At 40.0% G+C, this 21470-nt stretch overlaps 1 protein-coding gene across 2 annotated transcripts in view; it reads right to left on the reverse strand.

The window, feature by feature from the left end:
* SPECC1L (sperm antigen with calponin homology and coiled-coil domains 1 like) overlaps positions 1-21470 on the reverse strand; it is a 170098-nt gene that overhangs the window by 26031 nt on the left and 122597 nt on the right. For both annotated transcript variants that reach the window (XM_012749269.2, XM_012749270.3), the window contains exon 13: positions 17725-17827. In XM_012749269.2, the coding sequence (XP_012604723.1) occupies positions 17725-17827 (103 nt within the window). The remainder of the gene's footprint in view (positions 1-17724; positions 17828-21470) is intronic.

Below are 21470 nucleotides of genomic sequence, written 5' to 3' on the forward strand. Positions count from 1 at the left end.
AAACCATGTTTAAACAGAATACAGTAAGTACATTGTGATTCTGGGAAAACTTTGTTTCCCAGCTGCTGTGTTTGGCATTAAAAGGAATCCCCTGAAAACAGGAAAACAGTTCTTTCACTCCACTGTGACCAAGAAGCCATCAGCTAGCCACTGCTGTGCGCAGTGAAGAATACAGGCCTAGGAAGAGCCTGAGCTATGAGCTCTTCCTATTCCCTGGTGCCTCCTTGTAGAAACGTGAAGTCCTTGCCCAACCGTGGAGTTTTCTGGATGAAGAAACCGTGTCATCAGGATGAGAGTGATTACACTCAGAGTTTCTGTTGCTTCACAGTGGAAAACTTGTGAGTATATGCAGGCCCCAAGAAGGACGGGTGGGACTACAAAGCTGGCCATTCTTGTTCCCCTTTGTTCAAGTATTTTTAACCCCTGGAACACAGTGGCATTTACAAACAATACGATCTTTCTGTATACTTAGCTTCCTTGCAAAGCGACAATGTAAAATGAAAAGATTTAGACTTTCAACCTAGATTTGATTCAGATCAAAACCCTTATCTACTGTCGGCACCTTTTTTATTTTTAACTCTGGGAAGTCAGTCCTGTGACCTAAGATTCCAGTTATAGAAGAGGAAATTAAACCAGCTAAGCTTTGCTTATTAGACTATGAGGAATTCCTAATGTATTACTTTAACTGCATTCTACCTCCTGGCAGAACTCCCAGCCTTCCCTCCCTAACCATTCTCATCCCACCCTCCTCTACCCAGCCCTAACTTTAATCATGGAGAAAGAACGGTCGGAGGGTGGAAAGGCGAGGAGAGAAGGAAGGACCGGGGAAGAGTGGCATTCTGTAAGGTCTTCCAGAGACACTGAGGTCCTCTTTAAAAAAGGAGGTGAAGTATCAGTAGGAATAACATTCCCCCTCAATGCTGGATCCGTGAAGGGAAGAGGGATCATGTGTGCAGAAGAAGCTTCCCTTGTCTCCTCCAGCGTGAAGTGACCAGGAGGAAATCAAAAGAAACCAGAACTTTAGGGACCAATATCTCTGAGTTAGGAAAGTTACCTTTATATATATTGTAGAATCTGCTCGACCTACAACCTTCGAAATGTTGGAAATAAGTAATGGCTAAGGGAGCACGGCTGATACCAAGTGCCAGTCCCATGCCTGGCTGTGCAGGTAGCAAGTATTATACTGAACACTTCACACACCTTTGAAGAGAACTTCCTTTTCTCCTACTGTTTACAGCCCATCATTACAAAGGAAGCCGTGAGAGATGAGCAATTTTTATCTGTACACCAGTTCTTACTCTGATTCTTCAATCCGTGGGGACACACAATTCTGGAGAAAAGGGAGTAAGAGCTGCTTTGTTTTTGCTTAGTGAAAGAGGGTAGGGAAAATTAAAAAAGAACCCAAAAGTGAAGCATTCTAGGAAACTTCTGGCTATGGTGGAGCAAAGAGGTAGACAAATCATTTCGCTAAACAAATATAACACTGGACAAAATTGTCAAAGATAACCACTTACAGCTCTGGAAATCAACCAAAGGCAACAAATTATGAAGCATCATTCATGAAAAGTGGCTAAAACTTTAGGTAAGAATAGTGGGAGTCTGTGGCCCTCTTGCCTAAAGCTGCTCTCTTTCCTTTTTGTATTTTTAAAAATATATATAACATTGAATTACGTAGTAATTATAACACTGTACTCTTGGGTTTATAACACAAATAAATGTAATATATATGGTGATGACAGCACAAAGGAAGAAGGAGGAAATGGACCTAGACTGGACCAAAGCTGCTATGTTTTACCAAATTAAGTCAGAAAAGCCTTAACTGTTGAGACTGACATTGTAATCCTTAATCAGTAAGAAAATAACTTCAAAAAATAATAGAACCAGCCGGAGCTGGTGGCTCATGCCACCTAGTACTATAGGAAGCCTAAGTGAGTGGATCACTCAAAGTCAGGAGTTCGAAACCAGCCTGAGCAAGAGTGAGACCCTGTCTCTACTAAAAAATAGAAAGAAATTAATTGGCCAACTAAAAATATATACAAAAAAATAAAAAAAAATTAGCCGGACATGGTGGCACATGCCTGTAGTCCTAGCTACTCAGGAGGCTGAGGCAGGAGGATCGCTTGAGCCCAGGAGTTTTAGGTTGCTGTGAGCTAGCCTGATGCTCTAGCCCTAGCAACAGAGTGAGACTCTGTCTCAAAAAAAGTAGAACTGAACTATATGCCACCTACAAGACATGCACTGAAAAAAAATAAAAATAAAAAAATATATACACACACACACACATATACACACACCATGCTAAATGTAATCAAAAGAAAGCCAGACTGGCTACATTATTATCAAAGTAGATTTCAAAGCAAAGAATATTATCGTGGATGAAGAAGGTCATTTCATAATAACAGGGGTACATTTCTGAGACGACATAATCTTAAACATTCATGCATCTAATAATCATTTCAAACTACACAAAGCAAAAACTGTTAGAAGTGCAAAGAGAAACAGAGAAATCCACAATTATAGTCAAGAGATTTTAATATCTCTCTTAAAGGAAACAGTAGACAAAAAATAGTTAAACACAGGGAGATATGAATAACGTTTCTAACCAATGTGATCTAATTCTGGTCTAATTGACATTTATAGAGCATTTCTCTAATAGCATTCTTTCAAACTGCACATGGAATGCTACCAAAAGAGACCGTATTCTGGGCCCCAAAATGAGTCTCAATACATTTTAAAAGATTCAAGTCATACAAAGTGTGTTCTCTGAGCACAATGGGATTAGATGAGAAATCAGTAACAGAAAAGGAACTCTAGAAAGTCCTCAAGTATTTGGAAACTAACACACTTCTAAATAAACCATGGGTCAAAAAAAGAAATTGAAAGGGAAATTAGGAAGTATTCTAAATGAAAATAAAAACACAACATATCAAAGTTTGTGGGATACGCCAGGCACGGTGGCTCACACCTGTAATCCTAGCCCTCTGGGAGGCCGAGGCGGGAGGATTGCTCGAGGTCAGGAGTTCGAAACCAGCCTGAGCAAGAGCGAGACCCGTCTCTACTATAAATAGAAAGAAATTAATTGGCCAACTAATATATATAGAGAGAAAACATTAGCCAGGCATGGTGGTGCATGCCTGTAGTCGCAGCTACTTGGGAGGCTGAGGCAGCAGGATTGTTTGAGCCCAGGAGTTTGAGGTTGCTGTGAGCTAGGCTGATGCCACGGCACTCACTCTAACCTGGGCAACAAAGTGAGACCCTGTCTCAAAAAAGTTTGTGGGATGCCAATAAAGCAGTACTTGGGATCTGGGGGATGGTCATGCTGGAAACTCAGACTTGTGGGGGGGGGGGAGAAAGGGCATTTATTGAAACCTTAAAATCTGTACCCCCATAATATGCCTAAATAAAAAAAAAAAAGCAGTACTTGGGGAAATTTATAGCAATAAACATCTGTAGTAGAAAGAAAAGCTTCAACTCAAGACAACTTCCACCTTAAGAAAATGAAGAACAGCAAATGAAACCCAAAGTAAGCAGACGAAAGGAAATAATAAAAGTCAGAGCAGAGATTAATTTTGTCAATAAATTAAACTCAGATGAAATAGACACAACCAAAGCTTGAAAGACACCAACCAATGCCCACTCAAGAAGAAATAGATAACAGAAATAGCCCTGTATCAATTTAAAAAATTGGATCTGTAGTTAAAAACTTTCCCACAAAGAAAACTCCGGGCCCAGATGGCTTCACTGGGCAATTCTACCAAACGTTTAAGGTAAATTTAACCAAGGAGGGTACAAGACTTGTACACTAAAACATTGCTGAAAGCAAGCTGCTTGATGAGTTTTTTGTTATTTTTAATAGACAGGGTCTCTCTCTGTTGTGCCGGCTGGAGTACAGTGGCATAATCATAGTTCACTGTAACTTCCAACTCCTATGCTCTAACAATCCTCCCCCTTGGCCTCCCAAAGGGTTGGGATTACAGGCGTGAGCTACCATACCCAGTCAAGAGAGCTTTTGGATGTATCTATTTTGCTATATTTCCACTGCCCTGAACAATGCCTAACATGTAGTAGGCACTCAATGTTGAAAGAACCACAAATATAATTACTACTAAATCAGGAGTTCTTAGCCTGGGATCCATGAAATTATGAAAGTATAGTGCTAATAAAATTCTCCAAGGGTCTACATCTCAATATGAAGAATGTGCCACTATCAATTAATAAAATTTTAAAGATGTATTTTATACATATAGATGAGAAAGACTTGTCTCTTCATTAATGTATTACTAAAAAAAAACCAAACAAACAAAAAACTTTTCAGAAAATTTAAAGAAATCCTTCCCTCCCTAACAGAATATTGGCTCTTAAATACTAAAGAACCTTTCCATCAATCAATCAAAACTGAATCCTAGAGAATTGGGAACCCAGAAATAAATGTTCACATTTATGGTCAGTTACTTTTGACAAATGTGCCCAGACAATTCAAGGGGAAGCACAGTTTTTAAACAAACGGTGCAGGGACAAGTGGTTAACCATATGAAAAAAACGAAGTTTGACCTTTCCCTTATACCTCATACAAAAAAGAACTCAAAATAGATCCTAGATCTAAATGTTTTTTACTTTTAATGCTTGTTAAAACTATGAAGTGCTTAGAGAAAAACAGAGAAGTGAATTTTTGTGACCTTAGCTTAGACAAAAAGCCTTAGATATGACACAAAAAGGAAACAAAACACAAAATGGATGAAATGGACTTCATCAAAATTAAAAACTTTTGTACCTCAAAGGAAACCTCAACAAAGTAAAAAGATAATATGCAGAATGGAAGAAAAGATTTACAAATCATTTATTTTACAAGGGACTAGGATATAGAATATATAAAGAACTCTTACAATTCAGTAATAAAACAACACCCCAATTAAAAATGGTCAAAAGATCTGAATGGACGTGTTTCCAGAGAAGATATACAAATGGTCAGTAAGCACATAAAAGATGTTCAACATCATTAGTCAGTAGGGAAAGTGAAATGAGAACCAGTGAAATACCACTGAACACTGACTAGGACAGCTAAAATCAAAGATAGATAGTAAGTGTTGGTGAAGATAAGGAGAAACTGAAACCCATGTGTCTTGCTGGTAGAAATGTAAATTGGTGCAGCTGCTTTGGAAAATAGTTTAGCAGTTTTCCAAAGAGCTAAACATAATTAATAACCTTATGACCCACCAATTCCACCTCTAGGTATATATTCAACAAAAATGAAAACATATCCACACAAAAACTTGTAAACAAATGTTTACAATAGCATTATTCTTTTTTTTTTTTTTTTGAGACAGAGTCTCGCTTTGTTTCCCAGGCTAGAGTGAGTGCCGTGGCGTCAGCCTAGCTCACAGCAACCTCAAACTCCTGGGCTCAAGCCATCCTCCTGCCTCAGCCTCCTGAGTAGCTGGGACTACAGGCATGCGCCACTATGGCCAGGTAATTTTTTCTATATATATATTAGTTGGCCAATTAATTTCTTTCTATTTATACTAGAGACGGGGTCTCACTCTTGCTCAGACTGGTTTCCAACTACTGGCCTGGAGCAATCCGCCCGCCTCGGCCTCCCAGAGAGCTAGGATTACAGGCGTGAGCCACCGCGTCTGGCCAATAGCATTTTTCTTAACAGCCCAAAGCGGAAACAGTCCAAATGTCTATCAACTGACGAACAAAATGTGATATATAGGCCGGGCGCGGTGGCTCACGCCTGTAATCCTAGCTCTTGGGAGGCCGAGGCGGGCGGATTGCTCAAGGTCAGGAGTTCAAAACCAGCCTGAGCAAGAGCGAGACCCCGTCTCTACTATAAATAGAAAGAAATTAATTGGCCAACTGATATATATATATATAAAAAAAAAAATTAGCCGGGCATGGTGGCGCATGCCTGTAGTCCCAGCTACTCGGGAGGCTGAGGCAGGAGGATCGCTTGAGCCCAGGAGTTTGAGGTTGCTGTGAGCTAGGCTGACGCCACGGCACTCACTCTAGCCTGGACAACAAAGTGAGACTCTGTCTCAAAAAAAAAAAAAAAAAAAAAAAAAATGTGATATATATATATACACAATGAAATATTATTCATCTGTAAAAAGGTGTTGAGCACTGACACACGTTACACAGAAGAATATAGAACCACAAAAATAAGGTAAGTGAAAGAAGCCAGTTACAAATAACCACGATTGATTTTGCTGACATGAAACATCTGGGATACGCAAATCTGTGGTGGTGCCTAGAGCTGCAAAGTGTTGCGGGGAAATGGGGAATGACTGCTAATGGGTATCAGGCTTGTGAGGTGATGAAAATATTCTCAAATTGATTGTGATAATGGCTATATAATTCTGCATGCATATACTAAAACCCACTGAATTGTCCAATGTAGCTTGCTGAATTGTATGGTATGTGAATTACAGCTCAATAAATTTGTTTCAAAAACCCATACAACCAAATCCTAGAAACTCACCTCCCAAGAGGTAACTTTAAAGATGTGTGGTGAGCCCACAAAGATTTCAATGTCTTAATCACTAGAACCTATGAATACATTTGCCTTAAGGCAAGAGTTTCTGCAGATGTGATTGAGTTAAGGATTTTTAAAGAAAGGGAAATTATTCTGAATTATCCAGGTGGATCCAATCTGATCGATCACAAGTCTGTAAAAGCAGATAACCTAAGGTCATAATGAGGCAACATGAGAAGGACCTGACCAGTTGTTGTTGGATTTGATTTTAGTCTAGTAAGACCTGTGTTAGACTTGTAACCCACAGAACTGTAAAATAATAAATCTGTGTAGTTTTATTATTTATTAATATTCTATTTCTCCCCTCTATTCACCTCTTTTTTTCTTTCTTTCTTTTTTTTTTTTTTTTTTTTTGAGACAGAGTCTCACTTTGTTGCCCAGGCTAGAGTGAGTGCCGTGGCGTCAGCCTCGCTCACAGCAACCTCAAACTCCTGGGCTCGAGCGATCCTTCTGCCTCAGCCTCCTGAGTAGCTGGGACTACAGGCATGCGCCACCATGCTGGGCTAATTTTTTCTATATATATTAGTTGGCCAATTAATTTTTTTCTATCTATAGTAGAGACGGCGGGGGTGGGGTGGGTGTCTCATTCTTGCTCAGGCTGGTTTAGAACTCCTGACCTGGAGCAATCCACCCGCCTCGGCCTCCTGGAGTGCTAGGATTACAGGCGTGAGCAACCACACCTGGCCTCTATTAGCCTCTTAATTTTACTATTCTTTTACTACTGCTTTAGTTTTTACCAATACGTGATTTTAAATATTGTAGTAGCCACATTAAAAAAAGTAAAAAAGGATAGATAATATTAATTTATTTATATTAAAAATATGATCATTTCAACATGTAATCAGTATTTTTTATTTTATTTTATTCTATTTTAGTTTAAAGGGGACCTGAAGAAACCTACATTTACTTTAGAAAACAGACTAAACCTGAACCTGTGGAATTGGCCCTCCAGATCCCCTGTAATCAGTATTTTTTTTTGAAAACAGGGTCTTGCTCTGTTTCCCAGGTTAAAGTGCAGTGGTACAATCATAGATCACTGAAGCCTTGAACTCCTGGGCTCAAGCAATCCTCCTGCCTCAGTCTTCCGAAGTCCGGGGACAGCAGATGTGAGCCACCATGTCCAGCCGTAATGAGTTTTTAAAAATTGAGATATTTTACATTTTTTTTCCATACTAAGTCTTCAAAATCTGGTGTGTATATTATAACCACAATACATCTCAATTTGGAGTAGCCACATTTTAAGTGTTCAATAACCACATACAGCCAATGGCCACTATATCAGACAGTGCAGTCCTAGAGATTTATAATATGAAACCCCTAGTTAAGAGTCTATGATAAATTAATAATTTCATAACTTTATGGACAATGCAAGGATCTTACAACATTTTAATTACATTTATTGTTCCCTTCCCAACCTTTGAGGCCCTTTTGACTTGTATTTCCAACCTGCTTTTATATATATATATATATATATATATATATATATATATATATATATCTTTAAACAATACACTTTATATTCATTTATATTTATATACTCCTTCCATTGTTCTTTACTCTCTCCTAAAATTTTATTTCCCTATGAGATTATTTTCTTTCTGCTAGAAGAACTTCCTTTAAATTTTTCTTTCAGAATAGGCCTGCTGGTGACAAATTCTGTTTTTGTTGATATACTGAGAAATCAGGTACCAATCTTACTCTTCTGGAACTAGTATCTTTTTTTTTCTAGCAATTTTAAGATTTTTTTCATTGCTTTCGATTTTTAGCACTTTTATATGACACCCCTATCCCTGCCTTTCCTCTCCTTCTGGTACTCTAATCATGTATGTCTAAACCTTCTATTGTGCTCCATTTGTCTATTATACTCTCTTATGTATTTTTCATCCTTTCATCTCCTGGTGTTTCACCATTGGTCATTTTTACTGATGAATCCTCCAATTCATAAATCTTTCCTGTGCTGAGTGTACTGCTAAACACGTGTAATGGAGTTCCTAATTTGAGCTGCTGTATTTTTTAGTTTTAAAATTTCCATTTGACTCTATTTTATAGACTTCAATTTTGTGAGAAAAGTCTCTCCTTCATCTATTTGAACATAGTAATCAGTTATTTTAAAGGCCTAAAAATTTCAATATCTGGATCACCTGAAGTTCTTTTCCTATTACTTGTTATTTCCTTTATTTGATTCTGCTTACTGGCATGCCGGTATTTCTTTTTTTTTATTTTTTATTTTTTTTGAGACAGAGTCTCACTTTGTTGTCCAGGCTAGAGTGAGTGCCGTGGCATCAGCCTAGCTCATAGCAACCTCAATCTCCTGGGCTTAAGCTATCCGCCTGCCTCAGCCTCCCGAGTAGCTGGGACTACAGGCATGCGGCACCATGCCCGGCTAATTTTTTCTATATATATCAGTTGGCCAATTAATTTCTTTCTATTTATGGTAGAGATGGGGTCTCACTCTTGCTCAGGCTGGTTTCGAACTCCTGACCTCGAGCAATCCACCCGCCTCAGCCTCCCAAAGAGCTAGGATTACAGGCATGAGCCACCGCACCTTGTCATGCATGCTGGTATTTCTGATGGAATGCGGATGCCGTGTACCAGAGTGTATGGGTCTGGATGATATCATCGCCCTCCACAGAGGTTTAAGTTTCTTCCTGCAGGCAACTAAGGTAAGGGATGATCACCTTGATCCAATCAGTGAAAGATGTGAAGCTGAATTTCAAGCTGATCACTTCCAGTCAACTTTTATTTGTAAGGCGCAGTTCTTTTGAGGTCTCAACTGAAAACCTGGAGTGCTTCCCAAGGATATTCCTCCTTGGCCAGCCTTGAAATCTAATTTTTACCTCTCTACTACTATGAGAACAAAAACTACACTTAAGTTTTTAGTCTCTTGGTAACAGCTTTCTGCTAAATTTCTATTTTAGCCCCATATATCTCAGGATTTGAAAGCCGCTTTGACAGTAAAAGCAAAGTCAAATGTTGAATTCACTGCTTTCTTGGGGGTGGGGGTACAGGATCTTGCTCTGTTGCCTGGGGTAGAGGTGCAGGGACATCACTACAGCTCACTGCAACCTCAAACTCCTGGGCTCGAATCATCTTCCTGCCTCAGCCTCCCAAGTGGCTAAGACTACAGGCATGCATCACCATGCCCAGATAATTTTTCTTTTCTCTTTTGTAAAGACAGGGTGTCTGGCTTTTGCTCAAGCTGGTCTCAAATTCCTGGCCTCCCAGAGTGCTAGGATTACAGATGTGAGCCACTGCACCCTGCCAAGTTCACTACTCTTGAGGTGGTCTTTTCCCTGAGATCTTGAGACCCTCAAATCTTGGCTGTCTCAGAATCCCTCAACTCAAATTCTGGTCTCCCTACTTAGTGACTCTGAAACAAGCTCTGGACCACTGCGCTCTGTGTGGCTCTACCCCATGCCAGGAGCTGGCAAGTGCCCCAGGGGAAAAAAGCAAGGGTAGATATAGGGCTCAACTCAATAGGGTTTTTAGTCTGGCTCAGCCAAATTTGTCCTAGCTGCTTTGGTTAGTCCCCAGTGCCTTAGAAGATATTTATTTTTTGTATTTTAAATAGCTTTTATAGTAGTCTCAGCAGAGGATTAGTCGGATAGTCCATTATAACCCTAAGTAGAAGTCCATATTGTTTTTTTGAGACAGTCTCACTCTGTTGCCCGGGCTAGAGTGCTGTGGCATCAGCCTAGCTCGCAGCAACCTCAAACTCCTGGGCTCAAGCGATCCTCCTGCCTCAGCCTCCCGAGTAGCTGGGACTACAGGCACGCGGCACCATGCCCGGCTAATTTTTAAAAAAATATTTTTAATTGGCCAATTAATTTCTTTCTATTTTTAGTAGAGACAAGGTCTTGCTCTTGCTCAGGCTGGTTTCGAACTCCTGAGCTCAAACAATCCATCCATCTCGGCCTCCCATAGTGCTAGGATTACAGGTGTGAGCCACCGCGCCCGGCCGAGTTTTAATTACTGATGTACATTTTCCTTACCAGTCCATAATCTTCCTGAGAATAGGAGCTACTCATGTTTCCTGGTCTGTTTTGACACTCAGCACACTACCTGACACAGAGCTATTGTGTGTCTGATTAACTTTTATATTAGGAAAAAAGGCTACAATGCAAGTAAAGCAAAGCACATAAAAACTGACTTCAAACATGACCATTCTGGCCCATCAATTCTCCCAATTCACTAATCTTCACTAGAAATGTCTAATCTTCTTTGGCCCACACATTAATGAAGCACATCCCTCAAGAAAACTGCATTCTCAATACTTACCTGGGTTTAAATTACCTCAGGCAGTACTAAAATCTTTTGTTCATTTATTAAAACTATCTCGTTCTAGATTAAGTGATTTCATTATCCTTTAGATTCAACCAATCCATTTCTAGGTCTGGCATTTTATCAGAAAATAATGAGATTTTTCATCCAAAATGAAGCTCTCTCAAATTAACCTTTAGAGGCTTCTTGATTGTATTCAGTTATGTTTTTCCAAAACAAGAAAATGATACAACAAAAGCTCTTAAATGTAAAATTTAAAACCAAAGGTTTACTGAAAATATAAATTATTTTCTGTATTACCTGGTTGGTTATGCTTATATTATCAATTTGCATGATCAATAAGAAACAGCTAAAGAATTAAAAGCAGTGGCTTCGGGAAAGCAGAAATTTCAGAGGTAAGGAAATAGGGCAGCAGATCTCTGCTTCTAACTATAAGTTCTTAAGAATTATTGAGTTAATTCCACATTTAAATTAAAAATATAACTATGTACAAACTCAGGTATCAATTAAAAAAAAAAAAAAGAAAGAAAGAAAGAAAAGGAAGACCCAACCCTCTACGCTCTATGGTAGTACTGAAAGCTACTTCTTAGCGCCATGGACTCACAACACAGCCTGGGGCAGCCATTTACACCGTGGGGTGACAGTCCTACATCTGCAGACCTGACAATAAACCAGATGTCACGGCCCTTTCAACACTAATATTCTAGTATTCTAAAACTTCAGTGACTAATAAATGGCAGGGCACAATTTAAAAGAGAAAAATCTATTTGTTAGATAAAAGGTAAACTCAAAGGGCTTGTTTTGTAATGGATGGTTAATGAAATTACAGTGATCAGCACAGTAATTTTAGGATGACTCTTAAGAGAGTTAACGAAAGATGATATGGGTATTAGGGAATCTATCTCCGTTGATTAGACAGCTTCTTCGACATAAAGCATGCACAGTCCAAGCACTAATGATCCATCTGGGGCCTGTGAAAGCAGTACGTGCTAAGTGTCACGTAACAGCTCCTTCTCTCCTGCGCTGGTCAAGTGGCACAACCGGCCCTCTCCTGCAGACGGTGAGTAGTCAGAGACCAAAAGACTGGACCCAAACTGCCAGTGACAAAGGATGGTGTTCTCATCCACACAGCTAGATAGGGACAGGGCTCTGGCACTTCTTATATAGTTCTTGACAAACTAAGAGCTCTATAAGATGTATCTTTCAGTTTAAAAGGATTATGCATTTCAGACTATCCAATTTTAACTTATAGAACTGTGAAACAAAAGAACTAGCCACTTTTAAAGGTCAAGAACAGATATCTGTGTCACAGGAAATAAAAGTCAAGTCTCCTGCCCCTGGAAAGCTACAGATACATATTATTACAGAGCTGTCCACCGGATGTGAGAAAGAGGGCAACCGAATTTGCAGCAAAGACTATCCAGTGTACAAAAAAGGTTTTGCTTTATGAATGGTTAACTATCTTGCATCACATTTCCTCCTGTGCTCTATGCCCCAAGTAAATGGAAAAAACTTAAAATTTTTCATTGTAGTAATTGATTTGTGTGTATGTATCTTTTAACATAACACAATGCAAATTATCTTAAGATGATGGAATCAGAGCATTTAAATAGGAAGGAACCAAGAGAGCTTAGTTACATCATTGATTTAATGCTTGAATTATCTCCATTTAATCACTTGATGCATGACAAAATTCCATAATTAAGGGGGAGGAACTTTATAGTTATCTAAAATTATTCAATTTAAGTAATAGTCTAGGAAAATTCAAAGTATATGTTACTAGAAAATACCTAACAACATGGAAGAAAATACAGACACAACTTGTTTTTTTACACTTCACAGATACCGTGTTTTTAACATGTTGAAGATCTATTGCAACCCTGCACTGAGTAAGTCTATGGGTGCCATTTTTCCAAGAGTATGTGCTCACTTTGTTAGCATTTTTTAACAACAAAATATATATTTTGTTGTTGTTGTTTTGAGACAGAGTCTCACACTGTTGCCTGGGCTAGAGTGCAGTGGCGTCAGCCTAGCTCACAGCAACCTCAAACTCCTGGGCTCAAACGATCCTCCTGCCTTAGCCTTCCGAGTAGCTGGGACTACAGGCATGCGCCACCATGCCCGGCTAATTTTTTATATATATTTTTTAGTTGTCCAGCTAATTTCCTTCTATTTTTAGTAGAGACGGGGTCTCGCTCTTACTCAGGCTGGTCTCGAACTCCTGAGCTCAAATTATCCACCCGCCTTGGCCTCCCAGAGTGCTAGGATTACAGGCTGATGAGCCACCACACTTGGCCCAAAATATTTTTAAATTAAGGGATATACATCTTTTGTAAGACAATGCTACTACATATGTAACAGACTACAATATAGTGTAAATATAATTTTGTATGTACTAGGAAGCCAAAACATTCATGTGACTCACTTTAGTTCAATATCTACTTTATTGCAGTGGTCTGGACCCAAATCTGCAATATCTAAGGTTTGCCTACAACAATTAAAAATCTATTAAACACAGTATATTACAGGAACTGTGCCTGACTGCCTTTTTGACTGCTCCATTATACAAAAGAGGAAAGTCAGGCTCAAACAGACTAAGTAACTTGCCCACAGTCATACAATAAGGGGCAGAGTTGGCATTCAAACCTTACCTGACTGAAGTCCAAGGTCTTAATCACTACTCTATATGTGACTCTCAATAGAATGGTCTATCAATCACCTGGGGTGTTGTCAAAAATTGCAGATTCCAGGGTCTCATTTTTTATCTCCCAAATTGCAAATTTTTAGGGGTGGTTGTTAGGAATCTGTATACATACAAGTTTGAGAACCACTTCCCTAAAAATGAATTTCCAAAGTATCCCATTACATCCACTACAGGCATACTTTGGTTTGTGCTTCACTTTACTGTGCCTTGTATAGATATTTTGTTTTTCACAAATTGAAGGTTTGTGGCAATGCTATGTTGAACACATCTATTTCCACCATTTTTCCAATGGTGTGTGGTCATTTCATGTCTGTGTGTCAAATTTTGGTAATTCTCACAATGTTTCAGACTTTTTCATTAATATTATATCTGTTACAGTGATGTGTTATCAGTGATCTTTGAGGTTACCATTATAATTGTTTTGAGATACCATGAACTGCACCTGTGTAAGAGAGAGAACTTAATCTATTAACGTTGTGTGTATTCTGACTGCTGGACGGATTGGCCATTCTATCTCTCTCCCTCTCCTTAGGCCTCCCTGTTCCCTGAGACACAATGATATTGAAATTAGGTCAACTAATAAGCTTACAATGGGCTCTAAGTGTTCAACTGAAAGGAACCATTGCATGTATCTCACTTTAAATCAAAAGCTAGAGAACATTAAGCTTAGTGAGAAAGGCAAGTTGAAAGCTGACATAGGCCAAATGCTAGGTGTCTTGTGCCAAACAGCTCACCAAGTTGTGAGTGCAAAGGAAAAGTTCTTTTTTGTTTTGGGACAGGATCTTACTCTGTCCCCCAGACTAAAGTGAAGGGTATCATTATAGCTCACTGCAACCTCAAACTCCTGGGCTCAAGTGATCCTCCCACCTGAGCCTCCTGAATAGTTGGGACTACAGGCAGGAGCCACCATGCTTAGTTCATTTTTTAAACATTTTTTTGCAGAGACAAGGTCTTGCTATGTTGCCCAGGATGGTCTCAACTCTTGACCTCAAACAATCCTAACTTTGCCTCCCTAAGTGCTGGGACCATCAGCATGAGCCACCGTGCCTGGCCTAAAAGATTCTTTTCTTTCTTTCTTTCTTTTTTTTTTTTTAATTAAGGGACAGTGTCTTGCTCTGTCACCCAAGCTGGAGTGCAGTGGTTCTATCCTACCTCACTGCAGCCTTGAACTCCTGGGCTCAAGCAATCTTCCCGCCTCAGTCTTCCAAGCTATGATCGCAAGTTATCCAGAAGATGTAGCTAAAATCACTGATGAAAGTGGCTACACTAAACAACAGATTTTCAATGTAGATCGAACAGCTTTATTTTGGAAGATGCCATCTAGGACTTTCATAGCTACAGAGAAGTCAATGTCTGGCTTCAAAGGCTGATTCTCTTGTTAGGGGTTTAATGCAGCTGCGACTTTAAGTTGAAGCTAATGCTCATTTGACATTCTGAAAATCCCACGGCCCTTAAGAATTATGATAAATCTACTCTGCCTGTGCTCTAGAAATGGAACAATAAGCCTAGATGACAACACATCTATTTATGGCATGGTTTACTGGATATTTAAAGCCCACTGTTGAGACCTACTTCTCAGAAAAAAAAAGATTCCTTTCAAAATATTACTGCTCAGTGACAATTTACTAGGTCATCTAAGAGCTCCGGTGATGTACAAGGAGACGAATATTGTTTTCATGGCTACTAACACAACATCCATTCTGCAGCTTATGGATCAAGGAGTATAATTTTGACTTTCAAGTCTTATTATTTAGGAAATACATTTTGTAAGACTATAGCTGCCACAGACAGTGATTCCTCTGATAGATGTGGACAAAGTATATTGAAAACCTTCTGAAAAGAATTCACAAATTCCAGATGCCATTAAGAACATTTGTGATTTATGGGAAGAGGCTGAAATAACAATATTTAACAGGAGTTTGGAAGAAGTTAATTCCAACACTCATGGATGACTTTGACTTCAGTGAAGAAAGTAATTGCAGATGTGGTAGAAATAACAAGAGAATGAGAATTAAAAGTAGAGCCTGAAGATGTGACTAAATTGCTGCAACATCACATAAAATTTGAATGGATGAGGAGCTGCTTCCTATGGATGGGCAAAGAAAGTCGTTTCTTAAGATGGAATCTACTCCTGGTGAACATACTGTGAATAGTGCTGAAATGATAACAAAGAACTTAAAATATTACATAAACTTGGTTGAAAAGCAGCAGCAGGGTTTGAGAGGACTGACTCTTATACTAGATGCTGGGTAGACAAAGACAGATCCTTCTACACAGTCTGTAAAGGAAGACAAACATGTAAACTGGTAACTTCAATAACCTGTGATATATCCTATAGGATTTTGGACCAAAAGGAAAGTGGATTATAGTCAAGAAGATTCCCAAATATGCCTGAAATATAGAAAACACATTAAACTGGACTGAATTTAAATCAAGGAAGAACCCGGCTCCACGGGTTATATGGGGAAGGAGGACAACATATGAGGGATGAAAGTTTGCAGGGAGGAGTGGAAGGCAAAGACAATTCTGCAGACAGCAACTTCTAAGCTGAAGAACAGACACTCCCCAGATGGCAGGTGGAAGAGGTGCAGTGAGAAGACAGGGCCCCTGGGTGCCAGGGTGAGACTGGGGATTTCACAAGACTTTTTGAGGAGGAGTCAGGGCTCTTCAAGCCAAAGATCTTGGACTTTACCCAAATGGCAAAGGGGAAACACATGAAGCAGTTTAAAGAGAAATAACAAGGTCAAGGTCATAATTTCAAAAACAGTTGGCAGCAGGCTAGAAGATGAACAAGAGGATGGGAATATTACATGTCCATGCAAAAACTTGTACCCAAATGTTCCCAACAAGCTGGGCACAGTGGTGCATGCCTGTAGTCCCAGCTATTCGGGAGGCTGAGGTAGGAGGATCACTGGAGCCCAGAAGTTCAAGGCCAGCCTGGGCAATGTAGAGACGCCACTATCTCAAAAAAAAATAAAATAAAAAAGTTTATAACAGTAATATATATAACAGCCCCCAAAAAGTTAAAACAACCCAGCTGCCATTTTTCAACAGAAATATGGATAAACAAGATGTGGTACATCCATACAATGAAATGTTATACGGCCATAAAAAGGAATGAAATATTAATGCATGCTATGGCATAGATGAATCTTAAAAATATACACTCTAGCTCAGGCAACAGAGTGAGACTCTGTCTCAAAAAAAAAAAATATATATATATAAATATAAAATGATGGGAAGAATCTCTAACTAAAATCAAATATGAGGACACTGAAAATCTAAACTGTATTTTTGGCCCGGGGTAGTGTCTCACGCCTGTAATCCTAGCACTCTGGGAGGCCGAGGTGGGCAGATTGCTCGAGGTCAGGAGTTCAAAACCAGCCAGAGCAAGAGCAAGCCCCCCGCCTCTACTAAAAATAGAAAGAAATTAATTGGCCAACTAATATATATAGAAAAAATTAACTGGGCATGGTGGTGCATGCCTGTAGTCCCAGCTACTTGGGAGGGTGAGGCAGCAGGATTGCTTGAGCCCAGGAGTTTGAGGTTGCTGTGAGCTAAGCCGATGCCACGGCACTCACTCTAGCCTGGGCAACAAAGCAAGACTCTGTCTCAAAATAAATAAATAAACTGTATTTTTTGGCAGTACAATGGCTGCATTTTAGGTGTTTCCATTTTGTGTGGAATAAGAGCTTCCTTTACCAAGTGATACTGAACACCACTTAAAATAAAACCTGAATAAAATACTGAAAGAGAGATAGACAGACAATGGAAGAAAGGCCAGAGTATTAAAACAGCTCAGATATGAAATGACAAGAGCACGAAGCACAGTGGCACAGAAAAATGCTATGAAAATCAACTCAGCTAAAAGATATGATAAACATAATTAAAGTATTCATTTTAAGTAAAATAAATGTGTTTCCACTCTCAGCAGATGATACTGCAACTAGAGCATTTAACCCAGACTTAAATAAGGAAGTGCTATATAATAGCTTAATAAAGTACTACGAAGACAGGCTACAGTGGAAAGGTAGCAAACTTCTTTCATCCACTGATGCTCAAGGTCAGACTGGACTTTGAGGGCACATTCCTGAAATCTGGTCTAGGACCCCATCAGTTCTGACGTGATGTGCAGAGCAAGCTGTGAAACTCTTGCACTTGGTATGGCAAACTACTCATGTGGGGCGTCAAAGAACCATGTGATTACCTGATAGCCTTCTGTCTTCTTCTGACACCACTTCAGCAAGGCATTCCTCTTTGATCCTCCATATTCTCTTGCCAATGCTGAGAGAGGGTCCTTTCTTTCTTCCCTGGTAAGTGAAAACACAGAACCCAAAGTTGACATATGTTTTATTTGAGCACCAAAGAACAGTATTAGTGTACATTTCTGAACAGGACAAATGCACATTCTGCAGCCACTCAATGGTAACACATATCATTTTATTCATTTCATTTTTAGTTTGCGGCCCCACAGATCCACTGCTATCAGGGGTCTCTGTTGTCTGAACGGAGGGACTCTACCCATCACACCCATGGAAAGTGGCAAAGACTCAGAACAGAGTACATTTAGGGTTAATAGAAATTCCAGGGTATTCAGAAGAGGGAAAACAACCTAATATGGCAGCATCTGAAGTTGCTGTAGCTGCCTTTCATTTGCTACCTTACCCTTCCATAATCTTTATGCCTTGGTTTATTTTACTCTTTTTTGTTTCCAAACTTTTATGTCGTTTATCATCTCATCATTTTTAAAATCAGTTCTTATAAACAAACAGGGCAAGGCCGGGTACGGTGGCTCATGCCTGTAATCCTAGCACTCTGAGAGGCGAGGCGGGTAGATTGCTCCAGGTCAGGAGTTCGAAATCAGCCTGAGCAAGAGTGAGACCCCCGTCTCTACTATAAATAGAAGAAATTAATTGGCCAACTAATATATATAGAAAAAATTAGCCGGGCATGGTGGCGCATGACTGTAGTCCCAGCTACTTGGGAGGCTGAGGCAGTAGGATTGCTTGAGCCCAAGAGTTTGAGGTTGCTGTGAGCTAGGCTGATGCCACAGCACTCATTCTAGCCTGGGCAACAAAGTGAGACTCTGTCTCAAAAAACAAACAAACAAACAAACAAAAAAAACAAGCCACAAGGACAAGGTTATGCAAGGTGGAGGATTCTAAGATAGGTCTTACCTTCAGGAAGAAGCTTACAACTAGAGGAAGTGAAACAGCAATAAAAATTAAAGGTTTACAACTTCCATAAAATGTCTCAGGTGTGTTTAGTGTGAAGTTGTACACTCTTTATTGACTGTAGACCATTAGAGTTTTGCCTTGCACAAAAAATGGAATTTTTCTGTAAACTCACTCATTCAATGTCTCCTTGCAGAGCACCACTGTGTAAGTTCTAGGCAGTTGATGATGAACAACACAGGGTCCCTGCCCCTTTAAAGAACTTCAGAGTTTACTATATGTTAGACGCATTATAGAAGCTTGGAGGGGCGGGGGGGAAATCAATGGCTATACATAACTTTTTTCTTTTTTTTTTGAGACAGAGTCTCACTCTGTCGCCCGGGCTAGAGTGCCATGGCATCAGCCTACCTCACAGCAACCTCAAACTCCTGGGCTCAAGTGGTCCTCCTGCCTCAGCCATTCCAGTAGCTGGGACTATAGTCATGTACTACCAGGTCCGGCTAATTTTTCTATTTTCAGTAGAGATGGGGTCTCACTCTTGCTCAGGCTGGTCTTGAACTCCTGAGCTCAAGGGATCCTCCCTCCTTGGCCTCCCAGAGTGCTAGGATTACAACAGGGGTGAGCCACCGTGCTGGCCTACATAATTTATTTTTTAAAATTTTATGTAGGGTACTTTATGAACTGTCAACTGCCTTGTAGATAAATTTATATCCTGCCCCAGACCAGACATTGAATCAAAAAAGGTTTTGCAATCACCAGGGCAGGGGAGCCTTACAAACCTACTCATTCTGCACCAGGTCCTTCCTTTAGGTAGCTACTTTGGAAGCAGAACACAACACTGAGGAATACTCAGAAAAGAGAGCATTCTGTAATATAACCTGCTGCTTGACAAGTAGCCTGTTCTTAAAAGATTGGCCTATTTGTCAGTGATTATAAGCAAAGGAGAGACTCTAGCCCTAGACACCACAAACTCAGCAGCCTGGTAAAGGTCCTAGAGGTTCAAGGTTCCTATGTCACCAGCAGCCTAGCATTCCTCAGCACATTTTCCCTGTCAGTATTCACCTTTCAAAGTATGCTACACAATCAAAGAGGACAACTTTAGAACTGAAGCTTTTCCAACTGAGAGGTACACTGAAATAATACCAATAATTATCATAGAACCAAAAGCAAAACAGATTTTGTTCAATGTGCAGTTAGACTGCTACCTTGAAGAAATACACTTTTATTTTTGTGTGCCAGCCCCCCAGATTTCTGCTCTGGTTTAAAGCTGTTGTCCCAGTCCCTAAGCCATGGCCAGGTACCAGTCTGTGGGCTGTTAGGAACAGGCCGCACATCACTGCCTGAGCTCCGCTTCCCCTGCTCCCCCAACACTCGTTCTGTGACAAAATGGTCTTCCACAAAACCAGTCCCTGGTGCCAATAAGGTTGGGGACTGCTGGCTTAAAAGACTCAAAAGTGTCTGTTATGTTATAACATCACTGAATATAGGAAAAGAGAATGAAGATAAAGTTAAGTAAATGAATGTAAAAAGGCAAGCCCAAAACAAAAACCAAAACTCTGTCATGCTTAACATGAAAGTCACTACTACAATAAATGTGAACAGTTTACTCTGGTTCATACCGGGTCTGTTTTGTTACAGAAACAGTTTAAAAGCACCAAAGTAGAACAAACTCTATGGACACAATGAGATGCTGCAGAAAAGAGCCCCCTGGGCTAGAAGGTCATTTCCTGTAACTTCTTGGTTCTGAGAGGAGGAACTGAGGCCAGGAGACACCTTGTGGAAGAGTGAGGGTCCTGGTGGGGAGCCAGCAGGATCGGGAGTCCTGTCTCCCACACCAGTGCCCTCTGCACAGCCGCAGGGGACAGCCCTGCACAGCCAGGCTGGCCCAAGCTCCCCACCTGCTCCAACGGTGCCCGACTACGTGACCACTAGTCTAAGAGGGTGGCCCCCTTAGAGGTAGGGCTTTAAAAGTAAGTCCGTAATTTGAGTTTGAGAGGCCAAATATTCCATTTATGCTTAAAGCTATAAATCAATATACAGCTAAATTTCTGTAACTCATCCCTATTCCTCCTTCAGTTCTTAATACTGGCTATAACTTTTCCTTATCCCTATAAATAAAGTTTGCTAAATTTCGGACATCTATTTTTTTCCTCTAAGTTCTTAATACCTCTGAGTCCAAAGTGGCTTCTGACATAAGAGAACATGAATAAAATATAAGCTTACATTTTTGTGTGTTGTCTATCAATTATTAATGTAGCACCAGACTCCTGGTGTAAACAATTAGAGCCATCTTTGATACTTCCCATTCTTGCATTCCTTTTATAAAACTCTGTTGCTGAAATCATCTTTCCTTTTGAGAAACCTCCTGGGTCCAACTGTCTCTTCACCTCTTTTTCCATGTTATTGCCCTGGTCTAGACTTGATGACTCTGTCCCAGAAATACTATAATATCCTTTTAGCTGGTTTCCCTGTCTTGCATCCAGAATAGAATAGTCCTTGAATTATCTTCTCACACTAATTTATTTACCCCACTTTATGACTTCTACTGCATCAAAGTGATTCAATTAGACTTGAAAGAGGTTCCGTCACCTAGCCATACTCTACCTACTCAATCTTTTCTTCTACTACCCCCCACAGGGAAGGCCCACATCCTCTGGCCTTCTGGATCCACTCTCTGAGCATCTGCAGTCCCAGCTACCTACAGCACCCTCCATATGCTCACTTATCGGCCTTCGCACATTCCATCAAGTTACTGGCCTTGCCAATAACGCCCCTCTCC

Source organism: Microcebus murinus, chromosome 22 (assembly GCF_040939455.1).
Source record: "Microcebus murinus isolate Inina chromosome 22, M.murinus_Inina_mat1.0, whole genome shotgun sequence".
In the NCBI taxonomy this organism is placed as follows: domain Eukaryota; kingdom Metazoa; phylum Chordata; class Mammalia; order Primates; family Cheirogaleidae; genus Microcebus; species Microcebus murinus.